Source organism: Kogia breviceps, chromosome 4 (assembly GCF_026419965.1).
Source record: "Kogia breviceps isolate mKogBre1 chromosome 4, mKogBre1 haplotype 1, whole genome shotgun sequence".
NCBI classification, from domain to species: domain Eukaryota; kingdom Metazoa; phylum Chordata; class Mammalia; order Artiodactyla; family Physeteridae; genus Kogia; species Kogia breviceps.
In genome coordinates this window covers 42,811,344-42,826,359 of record NC_081313.1, presented here as the reverse complement: position 1 = coordinate 42,826,359, position 15,016 = coordinate 42,811,344, and the positions used below count along the sequence as shown (strand labels likewise).

Genomic DNA, 15,016 nt, shown 5'->3' with positions numbered 1-15,016 from the left:
TGCACTTAAGAAAGAAAGAAATGTATCAGAACTAGACATGGTCTGATTATAGTGATTTTATTACTTACTTTGATCTGAATATCATTTTTTTTTTTTTTTTTTTTTTTTTTTTGGTGGTACGCGGGCCTCTCACCGCTGTGGCCTCTCCCATTGCGGAGCACAGGCTCCGGATGCGCAGGCTCAGCGGCCATGGCTCACGGGCCCAGCCGCTCCGCGGCATGTGGGATCTTCCCGGACCGGGGCACGAACCCGCGTCCCCTGCATCGGCAGGCGGACTCTCAACCACTGCGCCACCAGGGAAGCCCCTGAATATCATTTTTATTAAAGCAGCATAGTTTTTTTGCCCACTAAGATACACCATAGTTTCATGTTAAGCTACCTACCAGTCAGTGAAAATTCTCACATCTTTTTTTTTTAATTTGATTTATTTTTGGCTGCGTTGAGTGTTTGTTGCTGCACGCAGGCTTTCTCTAGTTGCAGCGAGCGGGGGCTACTCTTTGTTGTGGTGTGTGGGCTTCTCATTGCGGTGGCTTCTCTTGTTGCGGAGCACAGGCTCTAGGCACACAGGCTCAGTAGTTGTGGCTCTTGGGCCCTAGAGTGCAGGCTCTGTAGTTGTGGCACACAGGCTTAGTTGCTCCGTGGCATGTGGGATCTTCCCGGACCAGGGCTCGAACCTGTGTCCCCTGCATTGGCAGGCAGATTCTTAACCACTGCACCACCAGGGAAGTCCTCTCAGATCATTTTCAGATGAGTTAACCTTTTAAACCATTTCTCCCTCACTCTATATTTATTTCTTATCAACCTAAATAGGAGATAATTTTCTCTCTTGCAAAATCCATTAGCCTATCAGTCTAATCTTTCAACATAATTTTGAATCCTAATGTTATCATCCAAATTATTGGCAATCCATTATAGTTTTGTCCTTTGCTGATTTGATAAATGTGTGTGTGTGTGTCTCTCTCTGTTTTTCCCCAAGTTGTTGATAAAAATGTTGAAAATAACAGGACTACATTATCTATTGCTGCCACACAGATTACTCTAAAACTTCATGCCTTAAAATGACATTACTTATTATTTCTCATGGTTTATGTGGGTCAGGAATACAGACAGGCACAGTCAGACTTGATTCTTCTTTGCTCTGATGTCTGGGGCCTCAGCTAAAATATTCAAAGATTGGGGGCTGGAATCATCTGAAGGCTCATTTACTTATATGTCTGGTGTTGATGCTGGCTGTAGACTGAGGGCTTTGCTGGGGCTCTTGGCCAGAACACCACACGTTGTCTCTCCACGTGCCCTTGGCTTCCTTGCATGTGGCTGGGTTCCAAGGGCAAATGTCCCAAGAGAAAAAGAGAGCTAGTCAGAAGTTGTATTTTTTTTGATGATCTAGCCTTGGAAGTCACTTAGCACACTCTGTTGGCTAGAGCAGGCATAAGCACCCATACAGATCTGAGGACAGGAGGGGAATACAGACCCCATTTCTTTGTAGAAGGAGTATCAGTCACTTTGTAAGCTGAGCGTGTGCAATGGGATACATATATAGGTATGACCTTTGGAAAATACAGTCTGCCCCAAGGACTGATGGCAGGCACTTCAGCATACTACTTAAGTCTCCCTCTCATTGACGTTTTCAGTCAGTGATTTTTTTAAGTATGAGTAATCGACCAATTAAAAAGCTATTAGTTTGAAACTATGAAATTTCTGTTTTTGTAGATCAAGAATAGCTAAATATCAGCAGTTTCATAATGTTCATTCTAATATCTGTTTTGTTTTTGTTTTTTTGAATAAATTTATTTATTTTATTTATTTTATTTTTGACCTCGTTGGGTCTTCGTTGTTGTGCGTGGGCTTTCTCTAGTTGCAGCGAGTGGGGGCTACTCTTCATTGTGGTGCATGGGCTTCTCATTGTGGTGGCTTCTCTTGTTATGGAGCACAGGCTCTAAGGTGCGTGGGCTTCAGTAGTTGTGGCGCACGGGCTTAGTTGCTCCACAACATGTGGGATATTCCCGAACTAGGGCTTGAACCCGTGTCCCCTGCAGTGGCAGGCGGATTCTTAACCACTGAGCCACCAGGAAAGCCCCTAATATCTGTTACAGTATATTCTAATCCACAGTTCTTCATCTTGCCTACATGAATATCCCAGCTAACTTTATTAAATACCTTTATTTAAATTAAAATACTCTTTTAAAAATTTGATCTCAAATAGCCTAGTAGTCCTATAAAAATGGGTTTAGTTTGGTATGGGGTGGTTTCAGTGAGCCTGTGTTTCACTTTGAAAACTCAAACATTTGCCCATTTCTAGTATTTCTCTTATTCTATGTGATTAAAAATTGTTATTTAGTCTCTGGTTATGTCTTAACGTTCTTTATACTCTGAAGTATATTTCATAGGTACTGTTCCCTCTAAATACTGTAGAGAAAGTGAAACAGGAATGATTTTACCAAGGAATAAAGTAAGGTCAAGGGAGTTTTAAGGACTGGCTCAGTATCACAAGGTAACTTATTAGTATGCCACAAGATAGAAATTTAGAGTAGTTTGTGCACTGGGACTTGCCATAGACATGTATAAATAATGGCAAGGTCATATAAATAGGCCACATCATAGGTTTTTGAAAACAAAGAAATAAACATTCTGACTCTGGGCCTTATGGGTTTTATGAGAGGTATGGAATAAGAAGATAATTGTTTAGCTTTTTAAAGTAGTTTTATCCTTTGTGCAGTCTAACTTGGGACCAAGTTGGGAATTGGAAGAATCTGCCTGATACTTGAGGTTGACTTGGTAAAAGTATCTCAGTGTTCTTTATAAAATAAAGGGTTGAAGTAAATGATCTCCAAGGTTTTTCTCAGTTTTGTACTTCTCTGATTCTGTATGTCTTTTACCTTAACTGCTAGAACCAGTCACCCCTAAGAGACCCTTCCAGACCCCATCAATGTGACTAGATTACTTGTCTCTGGAGATTAGTAGTAATGATGATAGGCTACCATTTATTGGAGGCCTGTTGAATACCAGGCATTGTAGTAGGTTCTTTACATAACTAATTTCTAATCTCAAAAATATTTTCAATATAGCCATTATTAGGGAGGGTGGGAGGGCGGGAGACACAAGAGGGAAGAGATATGAGAACATATGTATATGTATAACTGATTCACTTTGTTATAAAGCAGAAACTAACACACCATTGTAAAGCAATTATACTCCAATAAAGATGTTAAAAATAAATAAATAAAAATAAATTTTAAAAAAATGATAGCCATTATTAACTTTATTTTCCAAGTGAAGAAATTGAAGCTCAGATAGAACTTCAAATCCCATTGGTAAATGGGATTCACCAGAGAAAGCTGCCTTAAGTTTCTAGACAGTGAGAATAGAGAAAGAGAATAGAATCATGCCAAATATTTGAGAATTTTATTTTGAATGTAATAGATAGCCATTAAATAATTTAAAATAGGGAAATGGCATATTCATTTTTGAACAGTAACTCTGACAGCTGTATATAAGATAAACTAGAAGGAGGTCAGATTGTGGTATAATATGATGGCCTAAGCAGCAGCAGGCAAAATAGGGTTGATGAGAAGAGGTTGATATACATACTAAGAATACAGAAGGCTCAGGGGAGGAGGCTAATTAGAGAGAGGGGACTACAAGGTTTTCCGGCCTAGATGGCTGGATGGGAGTGGTGTTGTTAGCAGAGGTAGAGAAATAAGAATAAGAAAGAATAAATTTGGAAGGGACTGTGATGCATATAGCTTTAGACATGTTCATTTTAAAGTACTTACAGAATATCTCAGGTGGATGTCTTATAAGCCATTGAAAACTTAGGAAGTTAGAATCAGAGACAGGGGTTTAGATGTCATCAACATGGAGTAGGTGATAGGTGAAGCATATGGTTGTATTTTATTTTTTTATACAATTTGATTTTTTGGTTTTTAATATAAGATTTTATCGCATATACTTCTTGTGAAAACCAATGTATTTGGCCATCTTATTCTAGTCTTTCTGTTTTTTACTGCTCCCTTGCTCTTTCCTTTTTGTCTGATTTGGATACATTGAACAATGTAGACTATCTTTCCATGCCCCCATTTGCACCTCTAAAGTGCAAAGGAATTCACTCCAAAGGAATTCAGGACTGGCGAAGAGCAGAGACCACTGCCTGTCTTCTGGAGAGTCTAATTTAGACGCTGGGTCTGAATCGAGGAACAGGATTGGGGGCAGAGCAAATATGAATCATGCTGCAGGCAAACTGTTTCCTAATCAAAGTTAAAATATTATAAAAAGGGCTGAAGCTTGCATAGGTTTTTTTTTTTAAATCCAGCTCCATCTGCCATATAATTTGTATATTTCTTTACAACTTTAGACATTAAATTCTGATCATATTAAGTTTCACAGTGTTGCTTCTTTTTGTGTGTCTTTAGAGATATTTTAATGAAGATTGAAGAACTGCATTGATACAGAATATCATTTTGTACCAGAAGAATTCAGTCCATTTTAATATTTTCTGTTATTTTTCCTTTTCAGGAGAACTTCTAGATCCATGTGGTCATATCCACCCTGAATCTTCAGTTGTACAACTTGGTTCTAATTTCACAGCAGTTTGTGTGCTAAAGGAAAAATGTATGGATTATTTTCATGTGAATGCTAATTACATTTTCTGGAAAACAAACCATGTTATTGTTCCTTTTGAACAATATACTGTCATAAACAGAACAGCATCTAGTGTCACATTTACAGATATATCTTTATTAAATATTCAACTCACTTGCAACATTCGTACATTTGGACAGATTGATCAGAATGTTTATGGAATCAGAATAATTTCAGGCTGTAAGTGTTTTACTTTTTTCTTATTTCAGACTTTGTCATGACTGTTGAATTACAACTTTAATGTCTGTTGTCTGTTGGTCTTTATGAAATACAGAAACTGTCAGCTCAGTGAGTTTTGGACTTTTTTTTTTTTAAATGAGCTTAGAAGTAGAACTGTATTTGCATTACAAGTATACAAAAAACCTAAAGAGTAACACAAGTTTTATATTTTTCCTGAAAGCCAAGTATCTGTTAGTTTTCTGGAAAATTATTTTGACATTAGACACCCCCAAAAAATGTTGAATTGAAATCTGTGACTGTATTCATAGTAAGTTTCAATTTCCCTTAGTTGCTGAGAAAATGCAGTGTAGAGCAACTACCTGAAGAAGGTGAATAAATACTGGAGAGAGTCCTTCTTCCATGTTGAGGCAAATAAGTAAACTTAGTATGATCCAAGAATGGATTACCAAATTTGTGGATCACCTCAAACTATAATTTTGGCATTTGCTTTTCCTTCAGCAGAGTTTGGGAAGGCAGTAGGGAGAGAAATGTAAATGAATCATTTTTGCTTCTATTTAATTGCCTCTTCCTAACATTCAAATATTATTTTAAAATACATTTAATGGAGAAGTCAGTTGATAATGCTATCCAGCTATAAATGAAAGTTGATTTTGTGTAGAAAATTAATTTGAAACATACCTATTAATGATAATTATGATAGAAAATGTATGTTACTATCTAAAAGATTTGAATTTAAATAGAAAAGAAATTAATTTTTTAGTCACCAGTCTTTCATTATGTCCTTTTTTCTTGGGTTTGTTTTTTTCTATCTAATTTAGGTTGTTTTAAATGTCTAGAGTAGTATATAAATTGCATGTTATTTGTGAATATAAATCTTTTTGAAAATTGCTAATTTCTCCCTTTTAGTGCCTCCAGAAAAACCTAAAAATTTGAGTTGCATTGTGAACGAAGGAAAGAAAATGATGTGTCAGTGGGATCCTGGAAGGGAAACGCACCTGGAAACAAACTATACTTTAAAATCTGAATGGCAAGTTATTTTAAATTTGTTATGCATTGAATTTATTAAGTTAGCCTTTGGTGCTAGAATTTTTATTTTGTCAAGTAGTAATACTAAATGCAAAGTTTTAAACATTTTATTTAACTTGTTATTTTAGAACATCTGAAACATGAAAGTAGAAAGAATTGTATAAGAAATCCTCATGTGCTCATCATCCAGCTTCCATAATGATCCGCTCATGACCAGTCTTATCTTGTATATACCCCACCCCAGATTGTTTTAAAGAAAATCTAGGCATCATATCATCATATCCATAAATATTTTAATACATCTATCAAAAGATAAGGACACTTTTTAAAAAACATGACGACATACCCAAATGAAATTGAAAATACTTTCATATTGTCACATTTTTCATCAGTGTTCACATTTTCCCGGTTGTCTCATAGATATATGTATGTATTTTTACATTTATTCAAGATGTAAATAATCACCATATATTGCCAATTCATATGTCTTGTCTCTCTTAGCTGTAGTTTCCACCTCTCTCTCTCTTCTTTCTCTTTGCAATTCAGTTGTTAAAATAATGGTTACACATTATTTAGTACATTCCTCTGTCCCTTTATTTCCTAAAACTTGCCATTAGATCTAGACTTCTAATCAGATTTGGGTTTAATTTCTTTTTCTTTTTTTTTTTTCCAAAAATAATTCATAGGAGTGATGTGTACTTCTATTAGGAACAACCATGTAATGTTTGATTGCTTTTCTTACACTAAGTTTGAGCAGTGGTTTGGGTATTATAAAATTCCCAATTAGTTTTTTTTCAAACATAAAGAAAAGTTGAAAGAATTTTACACTGAACATTTATACATACTCATTACCTAGATTCTACAATTAACATTTTACTATATTTGCTTTATCACATACTTGTTTATCTGTGCATCCTTGTCTCCATCTACCAGTCTCTTTTTTTAATGCATTTCAAAGTGAGTTACAGACATTTATATACTTCAGCCTTAATCACTTCAGCATTTACACCATTAATTAGATTAACTAGATGTTTACAAAAACAGGAACTTTTTTTTTTTTTTAAACATCTTTATTGGGGTATAACTGTTTTACAATAGTGTGTTAGTTTTTCCTTTGCAACAAAGTGAATCAGTTATACATATACATATGTTCCCTTATCTCTTCCCTCTTGCATCACCCTTTCTCCCACCCTCCCTATCCCACCCCTCTAGGTGGTCACAAAGCACAGAGGTGATCTCCCTGTGCTATGTGGCAGCTTCCCACTAGCTATCTAATTTACATTTGATAGTGTATATATGTCCCTGCCACTCTCTCACTTCGTCACAGCTTACCCTTCCCCTTCCCCATATCCTCAAGTCCATGCTCTAGTAAGTCTGTGTTTTATTCCTGTCCTACCACTAATCTCTTCATGACATTTTTTTTTTCCTTAGAGTCCATATATATGTGTTAGCATAGGGTATTTTTTTTTTCTCCTTCTGACTTACTTCGCTCTGTATGACAGACTCCAGGTCCATCCACCTCATTACAAATAACTCAGTTTCATTTCTTTTTATGGCTGAGTAATATTCCATTGTATATATGTGCCACATCTTCTTTATCCATTCATCTGTTGATGGACACTTAGGTTGCTTCCATGTCCTGGCTATTGTAAATAGAGCTGCAATGAACATTTTGGTACATGTCTCTTTTTGAATTATGGTTTTCTCAGGGTATATGCCCAGTAGTGGGATTGCTGGGTCGTATGGTAGTTCTATTTGTAGTTTTTTAAGGAACCTCCGTACTGTTCTCCATAGTGGCTGTCTCAATTTACATTCCCACCAGCAGTGCAAGAGGGTTCCCTTTTCTCCACACCCTCTCCAGCATTTATTGTTTCTAGAGTTTTTGATGATGGCCAGTCTGACCGGTGTGAGATGATATCTCATTGTAGTTTTGATTTGCATTTCTCTAATGATTAATGATGTTGAGCATTCTTTCATGTGTTTGTTAGCAATCTGTATATCTTCTTTGGAGAAATGTCTATTCAGTTCTTCTGCCCATTTTTGGATTGGGTTGTTTGTTTTTTTGTTATTGAGCTGCATGAGTTTCTTATAAATTTTGGAGATTAATCCTTTGTCAGTTGCTTCATTTGCAAATATTTTCTCCCATTCTGAGGGTTGCCTTTTCATCTTGTTTATGGTATCCTTTGCTGTGCAAAAGCTTTTAAGTTTCATTAGGTCCCATTTGTTTATTTTTGTTTTTATTTCCATTTCTCTAGGCGATGGGTCAAAAAGGATCTTGCTGTGATTTATGTCATAGAGTGTTCTGCCTATGTTTTCCTCTAAGAGTTTGATAGTGTCTGGCCTTACATTTAGGTCAGGAACATTTTTGTTTTTAGGTAAAATTTATGTATCAGTATCTCTTGGGACTTCCCTGGCAGTCCAGTGGTTAGACTCCACGCTTCCACTGCAGGGGGCGCAGGTTCGATCCCTGGTCGGGGAGCTAAGATCCTGCAAGTTGCATGGTGTGGCCAAAAAAGAAAAAAGAAAAAAAAATTTATTTTTCTCTCAAGGTATACTTACATATCTTAAGTGTATTATTCAGTGAGTTTTGACTAGTGCATATACATCTGTGTAACTTAAACCCCTATCAAGATATAAAACATTACTGTACTATTACACCCTCATGCCCCTTCCCAGTCAATCCCAACCACCACCCTATTTCACCATATTCCACAAGGCGACTACTTGTCTCATTTCTTCCCTATAGACTTTTGCCTGTTCCAGAATGTCATATAAATGGAATCATAAAGTATGTGCTCTTTTTGTGAAAGGATTAATGACTCAGCAGAATGGTTTTGGAATTTAACCATGTTGTTTCCCATTAGTTTTTCACTTAAAGGTTTGAGCATTCATCAGTGATCATTATTTATGTATGAGGTACAAAATAATGATATTCTATCCTTTTCTTCTTTTTTTTTTCACCCGAAATACTTAAAGTTTTTCTCCGTCAACTATTGGTTACCTTGAGGTACAGTTCATATAAGAGAAGCAAAATGGTGTTAATACTTTCCCTTTATTAACCAGTTTTATAAGTTGGTTCCCTACCATCCTCCAAAGGTAGATGTGAGGGGTTTTTCTCCTCATTATGGATTCATATTTAAACATATTTGATGTGTTTTAATCCATTATAGTTATTATTCTTCTTAAACTTAAATCATCCCATCTTTGGTTAGTGGGAACTTTTCAAATTGGCTCATCCTTTTGACACAGCTTCATTAGTCTTTGATAGCTTCCTGATTTCTGAAGTGACATGATGTTCCATGTTCATCTTAATATCAACCATTTCCTAAGTAGTCATGGTTCCAATTAGTGTGAAGTACTATTTAGAGACTACAGTCTGGGTGTTGGGAATCTCATTGCTACTGGGTGGTAGTTTCTAGGCTTTTTCAGTGGAAGGAGCTAAGAATGTTTTTAAGATAAAATACATTATGAACTCATACTGGTATTTCTAATTTAAAATCCCGACTATAGGTTTTTACTTAATTCATCTATCTAACATCTATATCACCTTTCTTCTATGCTGAAAACCTTAGTTCCCAGCAACACCAACAAAATTATTCATTTGCTTTATTCCACAGTAAACAAAACAGCTACAGAGTAACAATTCCAATATTAGCACCAACAATGTTATTACTAAAAAGAATTTTAAGATTGTTTTTCTCTCACTAAGGACATAATTAAGTTACTCTTTTAGAGTTACTTGAAATAGTTCCTTTCTGTGTGTTACACCACCAACTCAATACAAGAATTCATGTTTTATTTTGCTTTCGGTTTTTAAGAATTTTCTTCATTGTGTAAAATAATAAATTAACCCACACAAATTTCTAAGATAAGATATGTTCACAGAGGTCTCTGTTCCCTGTGTCCTTTACCTTATTTCCTCCCTCCCTCTAGAGCAGGGATCCCCAACCCCCAGGCCATGGACTGGGTCTGTGGCCTGTTAGGAGCTGGGCCACACAGCAGGAGGTGAACAGCAGGTGAGCTGAGCGAGCAAAGCTTCATCTGTATTTACAGCTGCTCCCCTTCACTCGCATTACTGCCTGAGCTCTGCCTCCTGTCAGATCAGCGGCGGCATTACATTCTCATAGGAGCGCTAACCCTACAGTGAACTGCGCATGCGAGGGATCTAGGTTGCGTGCTCCTTATGAGAATCTAATGCCTGGTGATCTGAGGTGGAGCTGAGGTGATGCTAGCGCTGGGGAGTGGCTGCAAATACAGATTATCATCAGCAGAGAGGTTTGACTGCACAGAGACCATAATAAATCAACTGCTTGCAGACTCATATCAAAACCCTGTCACTGAGTGGCAAGTGAAAAAGCTCAGGGCTCCAGTTGTATAATTATTTCATTATATATTATTGTAACAATAATAGAAATAAAGTGCACAATAAATGTAATGTGCTTGAGTCATCCCGAAACCACCACCCCCCCGACCCCTGGTTTGTGGAAAAATTGTCTTCCACGAAACTGGTCCCTGGTGCCAAAAAGGTTGGGGACCGCTGCTCTAGAAATTACCTGTTTTGGTTTGGTTTTGATTTATCCTTCTATTTTAAAAAATAGCAATTATGTATATAAATATCCTTAATTGATACATAATTTAAACATATGTGAGTAAATATAGTCACATCACTTGCAATTTTCTATGGTGATAGAAATCAGAAAGTGTTGCCAGGGTTTGACTGGAAAGGGATTGAAGGAATTTTCTGGCGTGATAGAAATTCTTATCCCTACCCTATCACCTCCTAGCATACTGTGCTTTGAAAAAGCATACTGTGCTTAAAGAAAGACATTGCTGGTACAGTAAAGATTTTGTTTCAGGAAAGGAAAGAAACAGTACTAATATCACAGGAAATGAATAATTTTTAGAGAAAGGTCAGTGGGGATAGAGCATAACGTTCTAAATGTGATATTCTTGGAGTAAAATTTTGAAAATAATTTTGTGTTTTAAGATATAGATCAAACTCAGTTTTAAAGAAAAACAGGTGAACTTTTAACAAATTTTGTTCTTAGTGTTCAACAGTTTATTCTAAACCTACTGGAATTAACTTTTTTATTCTAAGCTATAATAATCTGGGTCTCATCAAACTCTTTTCAAGTAACCTTTTTCACTCTGATTTTTTCAAATCTATTTTTAATGACTGATTCTACCATTTTTGTATTTAGGGCAACAGAGAAGTTTGATGATTGTAAAGCAAAACGTGACACCCGAACCTCATGCACTGTTGATTATTCTCCTGTATATTTTGTCAACATTGAAGTCTGGGTAGAAGCAGAGAATGCTCTTGGGAATGTTACCTCAGATCATATCAATTTTGATCCTGTAGATAAAGGTAGTTATAAACCTAAATTTGAGAATTTATTAGAATATACAGTGGTTTATAAATTAGTTTTAAGTTTAATTAATGTAGAAACAAGCGTTTATTTTATTATCTTAGTGACTTTTACAAATCACTTTATCAACAGCATTAGAAATAATTTGGAAAAAGAAAAATATCCATAATCCAACCACACTCACAGCTGTTTTCACTTTGACCATTATCTTCTGGTATTTGTCCAAATATCAAACATTTTATAGCATTGTAATCATAATATACATGTTCCATTTTTATTCTTTATTTAAATTTCATATATCATAAATACTTAACTGTCTTTTATTATCTGAACCTGAAAAGATTAACACACGTAATAAGCTGACAAGGAAAAAAACTAGAGTTTCTTTAGGAGCCTTTCCTTTCCATTATAATAGTATGGCATAGCATTGGTTTTAGAGAAATTATTTCATTTGGTGAGAATAAAAGAATATTGTGAAATAAAATATAAAGAGTATTTTTGACTTTGTATAAGAAGTTATAATCTGTTGGATCTATTTTATTCTTCAGTGAAGCCCAATCCACCACATAATTTATCAGTCAGCAACTCAGAGGAACTGTCTAGTATTTTAAAATTGACATGGATCAACTCAAGTATTAAGAGTTTTATAAGACTGAAATATAACATTCAATATAGGACCAGAGATGCCTCAACTTGGAACCAGGTAAATTGAAAGTTACTGTTTATTCAAATAGTCTTTCTTGCACCCCACCTAAAACTCCTAAAACTCCCTAATCATTTTCTGAATGTCTTAAGTTTCTGGTTGTGTGAAGTATTTTGCTTGACACCTCTTTTAGATCTGTATCTCAAGCAAGGACCAACAGGAAGACACCCAGATAGAAAATACAGTTTTGCTCAATACAGTAGCTTTTAAGTGAAATATGGAAGTGATGCAGGATGACAGGGAATAGCATTTTTGACAAGAGGTGAAAGGACCACAAATAACAGGAAGTAGATTAAGTAGAGGAGTAAAAATGAAGAGATTATGCAGATAAGGTAGAGCAGGAGTTAGCAAACGACATCTGCAGGCCAAATTCAGCCTGTCATCTGTTTTTGTAAATAAAGGTTTCTTGGAACACAGCCACACACATTTGTCCACATATTGTCTCTGACAGTTTTTGTGCTACATAGAAAGAGTTGAGTAGTTGCAACAGAGACCATCTGGCCCACAGCCTAAAATGTTTACAATCTAGCCCTTTATAGAAAGTTTGCCAACCCATGAGGAAGGGATTGTAAGACCGAAAAGGAAAAGGACAGTGTACCCAAAGATGATGCTATCAGCAAAAGAAGTACTTGGAGCTTTTCAAAAGGCTGTCATCATAGCATTGAGCTCCCCATACTATTCTTTGTTGTAACTCCATTTATCACTAACAGAATGCTTTTGCTTTGTTTCTCTGGTTGCAGTAATGAGCTTAGAAGGGAATTGAGCCCATGACCTTCCTACTGCTGTCCTCCATTCCACTTATCTAAAGGGCTCAGAATACAATCAGAAAAAGCAACAAACCTAAATGGATTAATGCTTCATGTTGTACATGAGGATTGCACAGAGAGGATACATACCAGAAGTTCTTCAAAATATTTTTTAATATCATAGAATCTTAATTCATTGGTACAAAAAAGACTCCTATTTGGTTATTCAGTGTTGAAATCTCAGAGTGGTAGAAAGAACCTGTTATTTATCTGTGTCTTTATTTTCTGAAAACCAAGTTTATCTACAAAGATAGCTTTTGTTTTTCTTAATTGGGCTGGATATCTTCCTTTTGCCTATCTAGATCTACACTCTACCCTTCTCCACCCTACTCTTTGTCTTGAGATGCTGACTTGTATGAATTTTATCTGTTGGTTCTCTCTAGTTTCCTAGTGAGTTCCTAGCTAATGGGAGGAGGGGTCCTGGCAAGAGAGAGGAGAGAAGTGCAATCAGCATATTTATTTTCCCTGCTTCCTCCCTGGAGCTTTCCTGTCTCAACCTGAGGTCACTGCTCCTCTCAAGTTAACCCTTTGTGACCCTGTTCTTCCAGGCTCTGGTACCACCCCTCATCCCTTTGGGTCTAAAGGTGGTAGCACCTAGAAGCCCCAGAGTACTGCCTATACTATCTAAGGTTTCCCTACACTCTGCCTATACTTCCTATAGTAAACCCTCCTTGAATTAAATTCTAATTGGAATTTCCATCTCTTTCCTGCTGAGACCCTGAGTGTTATAAGAGCATAGAAGAAAGAAATAAAGAAAAGAAAGGATGAAAGGATTACTAATAGATGTTTCTGTATTTCCCAAACCTATTAACTTTACTGATTTTGACTGCTTATTCACTTGCATTTATTTCTCTCCATAGCTTGAGTCAAATTAGTCTTCTTTCATTAGTTATTAGTCTTATTTCATTAATTAGCTTTTAAAATCTTAGGCAATTTAGAATACCTATAATAAATACCTTTGGGGTTTTTTTTGGTCAATTTGCTTTGTTTTCAGATTCCTCCTGAAGATACAGCATCTACCCGATCTTCATTCACTGTCCAGGACCTTAAACCTTTTACAGAATATGTGTTTAGGATTCGTTGTATGAAGGAAGATGGTAAAGGATTTTGGAGTGACTGGAGTGAAGAAGCAAGTGGGATCACATATGAAGATAGTAAGTAAATAAGTATATGAAGAAAAAAGCATTGGAGTTCTGACTATAAATTATGTCTGGTTTTAATAATATAGATCTCATTGCTTCTTATTTTGTGATCATTTTATTCAAATTGATATTTCACACTTTTTAAAGGATATCAAGTATAAAATCTAATATGCATTGATAGTACAAATCTTTTTGATACCTAATTAAAGAAAATTATGGAATAGTGTCTTAGATACCATGAGAAAACCATTAACTTAACAGTTTGTAAATCCAGAACATTTTATTAAAGGAGAATAGTCCAGAAAAATCTCTAACTAGAGAATCATATCCTGAATTGTTAAAATCACACTATCTAGCAAAATGTGCTTTAGACCCTCACTATCAAAAAGATTTGTACTATAGTTTTTATTCATTTTTTTTATCAGTACTTAAAAAGCCCCTGGAAAAGCATCCTGGCATTTTGGTTGGTTGATTTATTTTCAATTTCCCTTTTTTTTCTCATGATAACACAGTGTATATAGTGTAGAATCCAAAAGGCATAAAAGGATACACAATGTAAAATAAAATTCCTTCCCCAAAGCAGCTAATGTTAATAATTTCTTCTGTAGCCATCAAGAAATAATCCTATGACATATAGTTTTTATTTGTTTTTTTCCGGAACATTTTCCTATCATGGTCACCCTCGTTAGGTGTCAGTGGCAGCAGCCATGGCTTTAAAACCTTCCCTACTACCTATATCCCTTCATTTCCATGGAACTCTTCCAGAGGTTTCGTGAGAGTTACATGAATTGAGAATGTCAAAGGCAGAAGAGTAAAGTACTCTTCTCCACCAAGAATTTTCTCTCATTTTGTTAAATGCCAGGAAAGAAAGTAATCCTACTATTGCTGGTTTGGGAATCCTCGATCAGATCCCTTTGTCTTGGTCAGGAATTCTTTAACTGATATTCTTGGGGCCTTTAAGAGTACTTGAGTCAGTTTGGGGGAGTTCTTGAACTACTTCAAAATGTTGACATAATATTTGTGGTTAGTACTTGTGTGAATTTTCTGGAGCAATGGTACATAACCTTGTCAAATCAAAGAGATACCTGGTGTCCAAAAAGTTATGAACTATTGGATTATGCTTTTCTTCAAATTAGTGAAAGAAGCTTCTAG

General features: G+C 35.8%; 1 protein-coding gene across 5 annotated transcripts in view; it reads left to right on the top strand.

The window, feature by feature from the left end:
* Positions 1-15,016, top strand: part of IL6ST (interleukin 6 cytokine family signal transducer) — a 51,667-nt gene that overhangs the window by 16,138 nt on the left and 20,513 nt on the right. For 2 of the 5 annotated variants that reach the window (XM_067030984.1, XM_059061117.2), the window contains 5 exons: positions 4,513-4,818; positions 5,725-5,845; positions 11,046-11,212; positions 11,762-11,916; positions 13,717-13,876. In XM_067030984.1, the coding sequence (XP_066887085.1) occupies positions 4,513-4,818; positions 5,725-5,845; positions 11,046-11,212; positions 11,762-11,916; positions 13,717-13,876 (909 nt within the window). Of the gene's footprint in view, positions 1-4,512; positions 4,819-4,847; positions 4,927-5,724; positions 5,846-11,045; positions 11,213-11,761; positions 11,917-13,716; positions 13,877-15,016 lie in introns of those variants that run through there. The other 3 variants (XM_067030985.1, XM_067030986.1, XM_067030987.1) reach the window with 2 other exon arrangements.